The sequence below is a fragment of the Cyprinodon variegatus genome, unplaced genomic scaffold, assembly GCF_000732505.1.
Source record: "Cyprinodon variegatus isolate N-32 unplaced genomic scaffold, C_variegatus-1.0 Scaffold1, whole genome shotgun sequence".
In the NCBI taxonomy this organism is placed as follows: domain Eukaryota; kingdom Metazoa; phylum Chordata; class Actinopteri; order Cyprinodontiformes; family Cyprinodontidae; genus Cyprinodon; species Cyprinodon variegatus.
Genome location: NW_015150454.1, coordinates 119,426 through 134,340, shown reverse-complemented (window position 1 = coordinate 134,340; position 14,915 = coordinate 119,426). Strand labels below are relative to the sequence as shown.

General features: G+C 37.2%; 1 protein-coding gene across 1 annotated transcript; it reads left to right on the top strand.

Moving 5' to 3' along the window:
* Positions 1-251: 251 nt before the first annotated feature.
* Positions 252-10,750, top strand: LOC107088974 (multiple inositol polyphosphate phosphatase 1-like). The gene is made up of 5 exons (XM_015381496.1): positions 252-868; positions 2,703-2,897; positions 4,581-4,678; positions 6,083-6,213; positions 10,083-10,750. The coding sequence occupies exons 1-5, from the start codon at positions 289-291 to the stop codon at positions 10,465-10,467; spliced, it is 1,389 nt and encodes a 462-aa protein (XP_015236982.1). The 5' UTR covers positions 252-288; the 3' UTR covers positions 10,468-10,750.
* Positions 10,751-14,915: the final 4,165 nt, after the last annotated feature.

Here is a 14,915-nt window from a genome sequence, read left to right as displayed (position 1 = left end):
TATATATATATATATATATATATATATATCCATGTAAACGCCTGTGCAATCTTCTTCTTTGACTATTTGACCTCATGTAATGAGTAAACGTTTCCACCCTGAGATCAATAAAGTCAATTAATAAATCTTGTCCTGCAGTATTTCTGAGCAGAGGAAGGGGGCCATCCAGGACCCCGTTCATCCAGAACCGCCCCTGCGTGTCGCGTCAGTTTCCACATTCTGATTGGTTGGTTAATACCACATGAATAACGTCACAGCTTCGGCTCCGCACAAAAACAGAAGCTCATCATGACGAACATGTTATGGAAAATCATTTACTTTACCAGCATAACCGGCTTTTCCTGGTGTTCTTCAACCGAAGCGAGTCCAGAGGACCAGAACATCCCGCATATTGCCAAGTATTTCAGCACCAAAGGAAGGTATGAGGAAGTGAATCCTTATCTGATAAAGAACATAACGGCTGTAAACAGCTCCGCTCTGCAGCCACCGTCTCCTCTATGTCGCGAAATCCACCTGACAGCCATCATTAGACATGGGACCCGTTACCCGACCACTAAAAACGTTAAAAAGATGCAGAAACTGTACGAGTTGGTCCAGGACAGAGTCAGTGGGACAGAGGAATGGCTGCGTGAGATCCTCACCCAGTGGACGATGTGGTACACCGAGGACATGGACGGCAGACTGGTCCAGAAAGGTGTGCAGGATCTAAAGCATCTGGCTGTCAGGCTGGCAAAGCTGTTTCCCTCAATAATCTCTGAGGAGAAACTTCGAGGAGGACTCATCAAGTTCATCACAAGCTCCAAGCACAGATGTGTGAACAGCACGTTGTCCTTCCAAGCAGGACTGGCCGAGATGTGGGCCATCAAAGGTACCAACAGCATCATCAGGGTGCATGGCCTGCAGAATTTATGAAAGAGGATTAGGGCCACTGGAAAAATTAAATAAAAAACTTAACTGATTTTTAAATATTATTTCAGTTTAATACGGAAAAAAGTCAGAATTCTGACTTTTTTCCTGAGAATTCTGACTTTAATCTCAGAATTCTGACTTTTTCTCAGAATTATGACTTCAATCTCAGAATTGTGACTTTTTTCCCAGAATTATAACTTTAATCTAAAATTATGACTTTAATCTCAGAATTATGGTTGAATTCTGACAGCTAACAAACATGTAATCATCAAGCTGTAGCCATGTCTGTTTTAGAGACTAGCTCTCTTGTTTTAATGACCTTCTGCTCCTCCATTAATAAAATAGCATCACAGAGGACATAAAAGGTTGCCTAATTTCGTCATTTTTCACCATTGTATTACTGGTGTCATAGTTCTGGTTCTGTTATGTTTTCTTTTGAGTTTTCAGTTTTACTTTGCTCCATGTTTTCTTGTTTTAGTGGTTTAATTCTTATTTTGTTGTGTTTTCTTGTTGTTTTCAGGTTTTTATTTGTTGCCCTCTTGTGTTCTCCTCTTTCTCTAGCTCTTTTCCTGTCTGCTCTGTTCACACCTGCTCCCAATCTGCTCGTTAGTCCTCTCTTTGGCTAAGTTCACACTGCAGGCCTTGATGCTCAATTCCGATTTTTTTGTGAAATCCGATTTTTTTTGCGTTGCTGTTCATATTTCCAAATATATGTGACTTGTATGCGATCTCCTGTGTGAACTGCAGTCATACAACGCAAATGTCCCGCATGTGCAGTAGAGAACCCAATGACATCACAGGCCAGCGTGCTCGTAAACATGGATGGTAACGCCGGTGTGCATCTAGCGGTTTTTTACAAACATAAAAACTCATTCTTTTCAATATGTTTAAACATAAATACTGCTCTCAGCATCATCATCTGCCATGGTTGTTGTTTTTCTTGCCGCTTCTGCGTAGCAAGATGCAGAATAGTGACCTTTGTCGAGTATTAATGGCATTCAGGTCTGATGAATGCGACCTGGCCGTTTACACACAGGTCGCATTTTAAAAGATCAGATTCGTATCGGATTCAGGACCACAGAGCCAGGTGGCCTGGGTCGCATTGGAAAAAATCGTATCTGTGTTGTTCAGACTGCCATGAAAAGATCAGATCCAGGTCGCATATAGGAAAAAAAAAATCAGATTTCGGTACTTCAGGCTGCAGTGTGAATGTAGCCTTTGTTTCAGTCTCCCATAAATACACCCTCTGTTCAGTTCCTCTGTGCTGGTTCCTCGTCTAACTTCCTCCAACTCGTCTCTGTGAGTCTTCCTCCTGGTGATTGTCTTCCCCAGATGTCTCCATGGTTTCTGGTTTGTTTTTGACATTGTTTTCATGTTTGATTTTTGGATTCCTGCCTCAGTTGTTTGCTAATCTATCATTAAATCATCAAGAAACTCACCTCTGCCTACCTGCCTCTGCATTTGGGTCCTCACACCACAACCAAATCCTGACAACTGGCCCTCCCAAACAACTCACATCAAAGTCAGAATTCAAAGATTTAAAGTCAGAATTCTGAGATTTAAAGTCTGAATTTCTGAGATTAAAGTCAGAATTCAGAGGAAAAAAGTCAGAATTCTGAGAAAACAGTCAGAATTCTGAGATTAAAGTCAGAATTCTGACTTTTTTCTTATGCTGAAATAAAATGTAAAAATCAGTTAACTTGTTTGTTTTTTTTTCAGTGGCCCTAATCCTCTTCCATAAGGATTAGTCTTAACAGCTAACCATTTATTCATTGTGTTTTCTCCCCATGCAGATGTGCAGTTTGAATATACAGTGAACGATGCTCTCATGAGGTTCTTCGACAAATGCACCAAGTTTATCGATGAAGTTGATAAGAACCCTTTAGCTTTGGTGGAGATGGACAAGTTCATCCAGGGGCCAGAGATGAAGAGGGTCCAGGAGAAGATTGCTGACCGCCTGAATGTCCCATATCCACTCATCACAGACGGTCAGTTATAAAAGTATGGGTGCATGATGTATAGTTTGGATTTCTGCCTGCTTAGTTAGTTCTCAATATTTGCTGGCATCCTTAGTGAAAATCCAGATTTATAAATTATTAATCTCTTAATAGCATGTGAGATATATGTTTTGACCCACACGTGTTTATAACAGTTCTCTTCACACATCCTTGCCTTTATATTGCTCTTATTATTTTGATGTGTTGTATGGGACTTGTATAAAAATATTTTAATCTGCAGGTCAGATCTAAAGGCAGCAGCAAATCTTTACAATATAATAAACCTAATCAGTGCACCTCTACTTTTCAGGGATTAATCTTTATACAGTTATGAAACGTTAATAAATTACATATAAATAGTAAATCGTACTCGTACTCGTACTCGTCGTCTCTCGCTTTATCCGGAACCGGGTCCGGATAAATAGTAAATATAAAGTAAAATGTAGGTTTTTTTACTGAAATATTGCATTTATTATGTTTGAAGGATCTTAAGACTATGTGTTGTACATATTTAACATCATAAATTGAGTCGATCACTTTAGTTAATATGTGCCAGTTTTAATCTCTTCTTCAGATTTGTCATGCAGTTTAGAAAGTCCTTGAAATTTTCACGTTTTACACATCACTGTATTTTTTTTTTTTTATGCAAAGATTTATTTTTAATTGTTTTAGGTTTAACTTATGTGCAGCGGCAAAATATAGATTAGCAATTGAGATCACTGTGTTTGAGAATTCCTAAAGTGCAACACATCATTACTAGTTAAATCTTGTAAAGTCCCCTCAGATGACACCTTTTTTAAATTTCCACTTAAATGAATCAAATTAAACATAAAGGAAAGCATTTAATATGGCAGCAATATATTTTTGCACACTGCTTTTTTCATATCTTTCATAGAAATGTTCCTCAGATACTTGTGTGCAGGGTTTTACACTACATATATAAACAGTAGGGGGTGCTGTTTTCATATATGAAGTTTCCATAACTAAATCTAATCTAAAACCATAGTTGTACAGAAAGTTGTAAATTTTCTATAAAAACGGACCAAGTCTAAAAACATGTTTAAAGAACCCGCCTGACCATCAAATGTACAGATAACCCCGAGTTTTGAACATGTAATAACAACCTCCTCTATGTGCGCTTTTTTATTGCATGTATGTGTAGATTTTATGACATATAGATAGTTTTTTTGTAATAGTAACTTTACAATAGTATGTTTGCACTTTTATTGAAGAAAATAATAATTTTTCAAAACTAAAACTGTTTCAGTTGTTAATTATTCTTCGTCCAACTGGTTTTATACATTTCACAGATAAATTACATTTTTTTTTTAAGAAAATCTGTTACAAAGGAGCAATAAACATGCATAAACAGGAAATGTTTGTTCAACATCTACATGAAATGGTATTGTATTGGTATTGTTCTAACAGTTAAGTGATTATAATTCCAAGAAAGATTGAAATGTTTAGAAAAATATAACAGAAGGGTAGAAAAGAGAAGGAAATGGTAACAGAGTAATGCATGGGTGAATCATTAAAATGTGTTAAATCACATTTGAAAATTTGCAGAACTCTTCAGAGAATAGTTCTGAATGACAGATCTTCTTTCATTCTGAGATTTCACATGATACATGTGATGAATAGCATTCATTAAAATCTTATTTTTCTTTCCTGCAGATATGGTGGAAGCTGCTTTCTACCTGTGTGCCTATGAGTTTGCCATCAAGACGGTCAACTCCCCGTGGTGTCGGCTCTTTGACGAGGCTGATGCACAGGTACAGCCTTAACTGCAGGCCTTCAAACTGCTGCTAATACAGTTGAAGTGAAATGAGTCTGGAGGTTTTCTGCACTACTAGATTTTCTTCTGATTGCTGCTTAGATTTTTCTTTCAAAAGGGATAGTTAAGCATTCATTGTTATGTATGTTGCATATTTTTTTTAACCAGCCAAAGGGATTTGGTGTTATAGAACAAAAAAAAAAACATCCTCAATGAGAAAAAAAAAACAATGGACTGACTAAAAAATATGCCTTAATATGTCAATTAGCAATACTTTTACTAACTTCTTTATGAAATTCTAAGCTAAAAGACTTGTTTATGTTTTGTCATCTTGGATCTTCATCCATAAAAGTACAAATGAAGGATAAATCAGATTTTCGAGAAAGGTGCTAACTTTGTTTAAGAGGAAGACATATCAGAAAAAGACCCACAAATAGAAATATGTTTAGTTTAATGTGTTTTTTTCTTAAATATATATTCCATGTGTGATTTTGATTTTTTAGCTGGAAATTTATCATCTTTTCAAAGTTGGAAAATCATTCTGGCAAAATCTGACTTTTCTTGCCAAGTCGGACCTAGAAATCCAATATGGATACATTTAAAACCTAAAGGAAATTTGATTTATTCACCCTTGCACCTCATTTAATCTTTTACAACAAATAACTAGAAGGTATCTCCACTATTAAGCACGTTGCTAAGGCGGTTCAATGTTCAAAATGCAGATAAGGACATTTTTATTAGAGTGTAATGCTATCAGTAGTGAACCTGATCATGTAAAACATCCATTAGTCGACCCCAGTGGTTAGAGAACTTGAAACTAAAACATTATGATTAATATTACTCTACATTACTATTACGATACTTTACTATTATTTAGTTTTATTTTATTATATCACACTCATATCATTATTATGTTTACAAATTGGTTCAAGTGACACAGCCCTACTTTTGTCTATGTTGTAAATTTCTAAGTTTACGTCAGCTTGAAAACCACAGTTTTAAAGTTTTTCTTCAGAATTACCAAACAGGTTTATGATGAGATGCTCTGCAAGAGAAAGATAGATTTCGGAGGAAAAGAGTAAATAGGTTCTCCCTCCAACTTTAATGAAAATGTAAAAAAGTAACTAAAACGTTCGATTCATTCACCTCTCGTCCTACTTATGTTGTTGTTATGTTAATTCTTTTAGTGAAATATCTTTGTTTAAATAATTTTTTGTTTCAGACATTGACGCTCATTGACGCTTCTCTCCAAATAGTTCCCACTTCAAATAATAACATTCATCGCCTCCTATGAGCATGACCTTAATGCTCGGTTAGAGTTGCACAACCACCCATCTCCACCCAGGCAGTGCGTCCATATTCATGCATGTCCCAATTTAATCTTTCTGATCTGGTTTAACAGGTTATGGAGTATAAACTTGATCTGAAGCAGTTTTGGAAAAGGGCCTATGGGTATGACATCAACAGCAAATCCAGCTGCATTCTTTTCCACGATGTATTTGAACGTCTGGACAAAGCCCTCAATGAGCACAAGTGAGTGGGCACCAACAGTGGCTGCCATGGTTAACTGCTTTCAATTTCAACACTTTTTGTTATTAATACCTTCATATATATTTCATATAATAAAACTTGTTGTACACTCTCTGACTTCATACGTGCTTCAGATTTATTTCCAGCATGGTTTAGGAGCATCAAACAACCCTTATGATCTCAAGAGGGAATTTACTGTGCCTTCTTTCTCTTGCTGTGTCTTTATTGTTGAGTGTAAATGATCATAGGTGGGGGAGGGTTGATGGACTTTGGATTTTGTGCCCGTTTAACAACCCTATGTTTGAACATCAGCCTGGTTATGAACCAACTATGACTCTTCTGCTACAGCACATCCTTCTTGGTCTGACCAGTCATCTATTTCAACTGAGACATGAGCATCATATTCCCCAAATAGGAGCTGAATTCTGGCTAGTTCAGTGGGTACACCCATCTTTTAGGAGTCATAAAGGAAAAATGCTGTCAGAAGCTAAACTCTAACTGAGAGAGTTTTAGAAACCACCCTCTTGTCCAGCTGGGACAGACTTTGATGCCGAAGCATGAATGTCTTCCTTCTGAATTCTAATGTGTTTTTATGTCTGTTTAAATGACAGACTGTGATGTTCTTACACTGAGAAGCAGAAAGTTGTTGGTTTTTTCATTGATGTATTATTGAATAATACGTCACATATGTGTGGTGTGACACACTGGAGCCGTTGCTATGCATTGTGTCAGGGCTGCTGCAGAAGCAGCACACGTATAGCACAGGTTATTTCATAAACAGATATAAACAGATTAATGTATATGTTTGACAGTTTGGCTTGACACTGAGGGAAATCGAATTGAATATAATTTGTGAAAAATTCTAGGAAGAAAAAGCAATATACACTGATAGATAAAGAAGAAAAGTAGAGCATTGCTTCAATTCAATTTCATTTTGCTTATCTATATAGCACAAATTCACAATGAATGGATATCTCAATGCAATTTACAGAAACAGTTCAATGGGATCATACAGTCAGATTGGTAAAAAGATTCTATCCGTGGAAAACCGGCTTATTACAGCCAGTCATTAACTTGCAGGACTGAATCCTCCTTGGATGAGCATGTGGTGACAATAGATATTCGCTTGATTTTTGTCATTGACTCTACAGCAATACCTCATACCGTCCATGCTTGCAGCAACAGTGAAGAGGAAAAACTCTTTTAACCTCCAGCAGAATCAGTTGTCTGCCGAGGCCGTCTGGGGGTTCAAGGAAACAGAAGCAGACATACAAAACAAACATAGAAGCACTGGTCTATAGATATACTTTCTATGTTAGAAAAAGATTATGGTAAACCAGCTCCACAGATTGGTCTGTCTAGAAAATAAACTGTTTTTCTGTTAAAGGGATGGAAGATTTAAAAAAATACAGTTAGTCACAGGATAAGCTGAGCCCATATGTATGTCTAGCAGAGAAACAGGTCTAAACACTGAAAAAAGAGGCCCAAATCTATCATCTAGCGGTGGCACAGATGGAAACCAGCAAACAGTGATACAATAATATCAACTAGACAACTTTAGCTGTTAGAAACAACAGGCGGCATCTAGTATGTAATACCTTTTAGCACTGTGTGCACATTTATTACACTGTTTATATCTTTGTCTTCACACAATGTTCAGTACATATTTTAATGTATCATAGCCTAAGTAAATATACATTTTCAGTTTAACTTGAGTCATTATTTATAAAAATCTGATAGGAAATGAGGGTGGTGTGACCGTCTGTGTGACTGATGAATGCACAGCAATGGCGCCTGGGTGCACACGCCACTCGCTATAGCAGCTAATACAGGATGTCCAATAAATCATAAAGATAAATCATAAAGATAGTATATATTAATGAGTTTTTCTTAGTGCGATTTATTTATTTTTGTTTACATTTGAGCCAACATACAGAGCTACTGGTGTACATGTGGGGCCCTGTATAAAAAATAAATATGAAATAAATATGAATATGAAAAATATAATATTTGGAAATGTTCAAAAGAACAACACATAGCTCTGCATGCCTGAAGTGTGAAGGAAATGTTGCATGACTAAATAAAAAAAACCAGACCACCTGATTTGATCATTTAAAAAAAGCTTCTTGCCACAAATCGCCTTCTACATCTTCCATCAGTTTTTTTTTTTACATTTTATTTATTTATGTTATTTTTGCTGTACAAAATACCTTACTTTAATTAGTTTGAATTGAGCATTTCATAAACATCACTTTTCTTGTCTGTTCACTGATTCAGGCGTCGACCTTGATTGAACCAGTTTACGAAATGAATCTGCTTTGTCCTAGAGTAGATCAGATCACTGCATCAGATGGATGGGTGTTTTCCTTCTTTTGGGGTCTTCTATCTCTGAACTGCTGTCTGACCTGACTGAGAAAGATATTCCTACAGCCTTGTGTTGCCAGCATTCGTTTTCTTTTTGAAGATGTCTTTAGGATGAGGTACAGGTCCTGTCAGTGTTTTCATCTGAAGAGAGAAAACTCTTCTAATTACTTAGTAAAGGTCTGAATATAATAGGAATCATTTAGTGCCCAACAGAAAATTAGAAATGATGAGGTTGTGGACTTTTGTGCTCAATCAGAATGCATGAGGTTGGTCTAAGGACATACGATTCTCAAACCGAAATGGACTCCTGGTTTATTTTTCTCAGTCCTGCGCAGCAATTTGGTTGTAGTGTCATCAGTCAGAAAGGAAATGAGTGATGTTGGCAAAGTAAAACACATCCAATTTAGGAAAAATACAAATGAAATACGCCAATAACAAGGTAAATGAGCCACAGTGCGTATAGTAAGTGAAGCAGCCTTGTTCATACACAGTTAAGTACGTAAATAACCATGTTATGAGCTCAGGATTACAGAAAAGAGATTCTTTTAAGATAGTGATCCGTTTTGAGCAACAAAAGACAAATGTGGAACAACAAGGATGTTTTTTAGGGAAAATGTGAGATGCACAGCTCTTCACGCTCTCCTCTATAAGATTTTTTTTTTTACTTTGGCAATCTTCACAACAGGGGCGTAGCTAGAAGGGAGGGGGAGCTTCCTCAGGTCATCATTGGCCACCCCTGTAGCCACCCTTATGTCTAACTATGTCCCTGTTTTACAAAAAAATCTCTCTGAGAACCCCCAGTAATAAACCCAGTTATGAACCATTTCACATTCTCTATTGTAGCTGCCTTTTCTTTTCTTTAAATATGGTTTCCATTATATTTTGTATGTAATAAGTCATTTGCTGGCTGTATTTTAAGAGCAGGTAAAATACAACAGGTGACGAAGATGATTTATTAATTTAACAGCTGGAGCGGCTCTGTAACAGGGCCTGCAGTCCTGCTTTGTTTATATTTGAAAACTCATCAATTCTGAATATTACATTTTTGTTTTGTTTTTTTGCTCAATATAGACTTTTCATAATCTTAACCAGTAAAATGTGGGATATTTTTATAATTAGTAGGACACTGGGACAGAGGTAAAAAATGTCCCTTTACAATTCGGGACATCTGCTCACCCTTTGCTTATTGGGAGCCTCTCTATGCCCACTGCAGCCACTGTTAGCCCAACAAGTCATAGTATGAATCTCATAACACTTCTTGTGTTACTTCTCCTTGCCACTGTTTCATCAAAGGTATTTTACAGGTGATTTCTGGTAACAGTTGGCTTCGCTGTCTTTTATTAAAGGGGTAAAGGGAGTTTAATCAAAATGCAAATCACACTTTTCAGAGATTTCTTTGGAAAATAAAAAAGATGTGTAAATTCCCTTCCTCTTTAAAGCCAGGAACTACTTTGTGTCGGTTCAGCACATACTATTACGGCAACAAAAAGTTATTCTGTGCATTCCAGGTCGGGTCAGAAGGTGACAGAAGCTGTGACGGTCCAGGTCGGCCATGCAGAGACCCTCCTGCCTCTCTTCACCCTCCTGGGCTTCTTCAAGAACGCCGAACCTCTGACATCCTCCAACTTCGCCTCTCAGACACGCCGCTCCTTCCGCACCAGCCGTATGTTACCGTATGCTGCGAACTTTGTCCTGGTTCTATATGACTGCGGAGGAGGGGACTTCAGACTGCAGCCTCTGGTCAATGAGCAGCCGGTTATCTTCCCAGGTTTGACTGAGCGACAGGACTCCATGCCACTCTATGAAGACGTCAAAAGACAGTACGAAGAACTGCTGAAGGGGTGCGATTTTGAGACTGTTTGTGAGCTGTTTGAAAAGAATGTGGAGGTTTAAGAAACAAAGAGCTTTTATTGGCCTTAATCTGTACCTTAATGGAGCAATGTTTTTTTTAAGGCTTTTGAAATGTAAGGCTTTAATACCTCACTCTGAGGCTGTCGCTTTCATCAAAATAGTTTTATCTTGTCTTTGAACCACACAGTGTTCCCTGCAAAGGTGATTAAATGTAGATTATTTTACCATACCAGTATTTCAGCTGCTCACTTCACTCAGGCTTGAGTTTTGATGTTTTATTTTTACAAATCGATTGAATTTTTAGTTGTTCTTTTTTTTCTTTTTTTAATTAAAGAAGATTTATGTAAATGAAATACATTTGTGTATGTCTTGTGGTTTGATCAATGTACTGCTGTTTCTTATGTCAAGATTATTTTTTTATGTACAGCAAAAGATAGAGCATGCAGTTTTCAAAAATAATTACATTTATTAATTGAAAGAACCAAAACAATCCTGCTCTGATGTGGGAATAATTACAATCTAAAGGGAAGAAAGGGAAGCAAACACTAATGTCAAGCAGTAGCTGGCGATGAGTATTTTACTTCCCTGTGTTTGAATTCTGGTTTAGCTCTGCTTTGCAAAACTGTTTCAAACCACTCAGAACCTCCCCAATATTTGAAGAACAGACAGCCTCTTTAAAGTCATGTCCATCCATCCACTATCTGACCCGCTTGTCCCGAGTGGGGTCACGAGGGGTGCTGGTGCCTATCTCCAGCAGTCAATGGGCGAGAGGCGGGGTACACCCTGGACATCGCAGGGCAACACAGAGACAAACAGGACAACCACTCACACACACTCACACCTAAGTCCAGTTTTTGGACTGTGGGAGAAAGCCAGAGTACCTGGAGAGAACCCACGCATGCTCAGGGAGAACATGCAAACTCGATGCAGAAAGAGCTCGGGCCGGGAATAGAACCCACAACCTTCTTGCTGCAAAGCAGCAGTGCTACCCAAGTTTAATTTGAACTTGTCCAGACTGTATGCAGGCCCCTTCAAAGTGTTTATGTTTTCTAGCTCCTTCAGAAGTTGTGTTACTTTCAATAAGTCATATAGTATAACCTGGTTTGGCTCTATATTTTAGCTACCAACCTAGAACAGATTTTCTACTCAATAGCACAAGACGCTCACCATTACACCATGTTCCACTATATGTATTATTAAATGGAATGGGATGGACACTTTCTCCTAAATTCAGACAGTTTTTTCATGGTTTTCAGGGTTTAACCTGACGTCAGGATGTTAATCATTAAGCATTAGTTTCCATATGGGCTTTAAGTGAGTGAAAAACATATACTTTGTTTTTAGATGTTGATCTTTTTACTTTTGAGAGTCGCTGCGGTCCCGATTCCACCCTCCACCTATGACCATGTAATGACCATACCCAGGAGAATTACACATACAAGAGGCTGAAAGGTGTGCTACATGGAGTCCCTCAAGGACTTGATCTTATCAAGTACATTCTGGACACTAACTAGATGTAGACCCTGTTTTATCATATAACTCCTGTAGTAGAGTAGATAAATGTTGGGATGTGCCAAATTGTGCTGGAGAAGGAAATCTCTTATCTTCCTCTTGGACGTGTTACCCAAACAACCAATCCCCGATAATAGATGGATTAGGATAGATGAATAGATGGAAGTTATGTTGTTTTTGCGGGGGGTTTTAAAGTTTTTCTTTTTGTAGATACACTGAAAGTTTCATGTTACCAGTTGTAAAGGTTGAGATCAAGATTGTAAACTCCCTCAGCACCGCGTCTTTCAAAAAGGTTACCAAACAGGAGCAGGAGCGTACTGTTTGATGGCTTTTATTCAGTTGCATACATAAAAGAAGTAAACATATTTCCGCCTGAGGCTGAAGGCATTTGTTTTTCTCCAATCTTGGCAACGCATTCCCACTCTTTGGATGATTAACTTCCCCAAACACAGTGGCCTGATTTATTCCTTGGGGGAGTCTCCCTTAGCTCCCCACCTATCATTGCACACACTTTCTGGATAATTTCTCTCTACATTTTTTTTTCATTTAGGACAACTGCTAATTTTAGAGGCAGTTCTTGAAGGTTAATTCTTTGTTATTTTTTAAAAGTGCCCAAATTGACAGAAAATGTCAATCTAAATGCAAATTGAAAAAAGGACCAGATTCTGAAATGTTTATATTTCGAAGTATTGAAACTATCAAGACTTATTCAGATGATGAAACACATGGTAGAAGTGAATATGATCTAAAAATACTGTCTTCTAACTTGTCAAGTCTTTGATATTTTAATAGATACAGTAAACAAATGCCCCCTTTCATTTTCAACTGTTTGTGACATCTAAAATCAGGTTAGGGAGAATGTATCCGAGCTGAAGCTATCCTGATGAGCAGTTTGCATCTAAGGCAACAAAATAAATTGCATTCATAATTTGTTCCATGATGAGTTCGTTTAACTGGATCAACGAGTCAAAGACAACTACTACATAACAACTGAACAATGCAATTTGTTCTTTCTTTTTTATTTTATTTCATTTTATTACACAAACACTAATAGTGAAACATTAATAGTCTAACATCCCTGAATAGACTGATAACTATTAAAACATAAGGAAAAGGGATATGCTGTTTCGATATGAATTGCATCTGCCTGTTTGACTCAATGTTTTACATTGCATCCAGTCATTCATCCATTCACACACACATAAAGTCATACGCTGATGATGGCACGCTACATTGTAGAGAGACTGGCCTTGGGTGAGGCTGTCATTCAATTGACAGCTGTGGGTAAGGCATGTAAAGTCTATTAAGGTGTTTGTTGCTAAACCAGATTTTGCTGGTTTATTGCTGGCCACCAATTCACCTAACCTAACTGCCATTTTCTTTGGCTGTGCTAGGAAGCAAGAGAGAACCAACAGGTGAAATATACCAACTCCATCTAGACAAAGTCTTGGCCAGGATTTGAACCAAAGTACTTCTTGTGGGCAAACAACAGTGCTACAGGCTGCACCACCATGCTGCTCTTTGCCAAAACATGTGAAGCTATTTTTCCTTTGATACTACATCCAAATCTGCTGAGAATTTGTTTGGGAAATATCCTTTAATTTAACTAGAATGCTTTCGTAATGAGCTTTTTCATGATCTCTGTAAGACCTTAACTCCCTCATCCTCAGTGATATTTGCCTAGAATTTGTAAGTATTAACACGCTGAGGAGACTTTGCAGTAAAAACCTTTAACATCAACTATGCACATTTACTTACTGTTGTCTTTTAAAAAAAAGAATATCAATAATAGGTTTCAGGATTATCACTTTGGAAACCTTGTCATACTTGAATCATCCTCTTTTTTTATCCTTCCTTCAGAAAAATGACATTGCTGAAAGCTAGTTACACGCGGGTAGAGTTAGCTACAGCATTTGGATAAAAAGACATACAGAGAAAAATAAAGATAAAGCACTGGGATAAAAGGAGCATTTCATGGTTTCAGACAGGAGAAAGCAGGATCATGATTGCAGGAAGCAGCCAAGTGTGCATGGATGGTAGAAACATTACAGCAGCAAACTGTATATTGGGCAGGTGATGGATTAAATCAGGTCGGCCATTAAACTAACAAATACAAGTAACACATGGTAATAGGAGGAGGATTAGCAAAGAATAGAACACAAAAAATCGACCGGAAAACAAGAATCCATCATAGCCGAACACAAAACACCAGAACACTTCACAGTGCAAAGTTAAAAGTGAAAAAAAAAACACAAAAAATTATTGAATCACTATGGATCAAAACAGAGCAAACCAGGATGTACATTAATTATTTTGAGGTTAAACATTAGCTGCTTAACAGGCAGGCCCAATATTTTTTTATGATGCTAAGTAAATCTCTCCACATATCTGAGGTCCTCTAACTTATTGATTTAATCTTTCACAGAAAATGAAAGCTGTATTAAAATCTTAGAAGCAAACAGTCTTGTTTTCACTAGTTATTGACTATGCTTATATAAGTTTATCATGTTAGGAAAAGAAAGTAAGTCCTTTGTAACACATAGACTGATTTATTACTGTAAATTCATAAATCACCAAACTTTTGCAAAAATAATCGAGGAAAAATATGGCACCTAACTTCCTTCAGTTCAACGTAAATGTTTTTAAAACCTCTTAAAACCCACCTAGTTTGAAATTTAGTACCGGTAATCCTCGTTTATTTGCATACCCAAATAGAAAAGCAAATAACTGGGAAACTTTAAGCCCAAATTAGATGTGCGATACATCATTTGAAAGCTAAGACCTTTTAGTTTCAGAAAATAGAAAAAATAGAAAAATAAAATAGTGTGGGTAAAACATCAGTTCAAACATGACTCAAAGTTGGGGGTTTTTCTTCTCGAAAATAATAAGTCTTTTTTGAACAGCAGTAATACAGACATGCTCAAGAAAAGTCAAGCCTCATTGTATTACATTTGTTCTACATCATGTCAACCACAAAT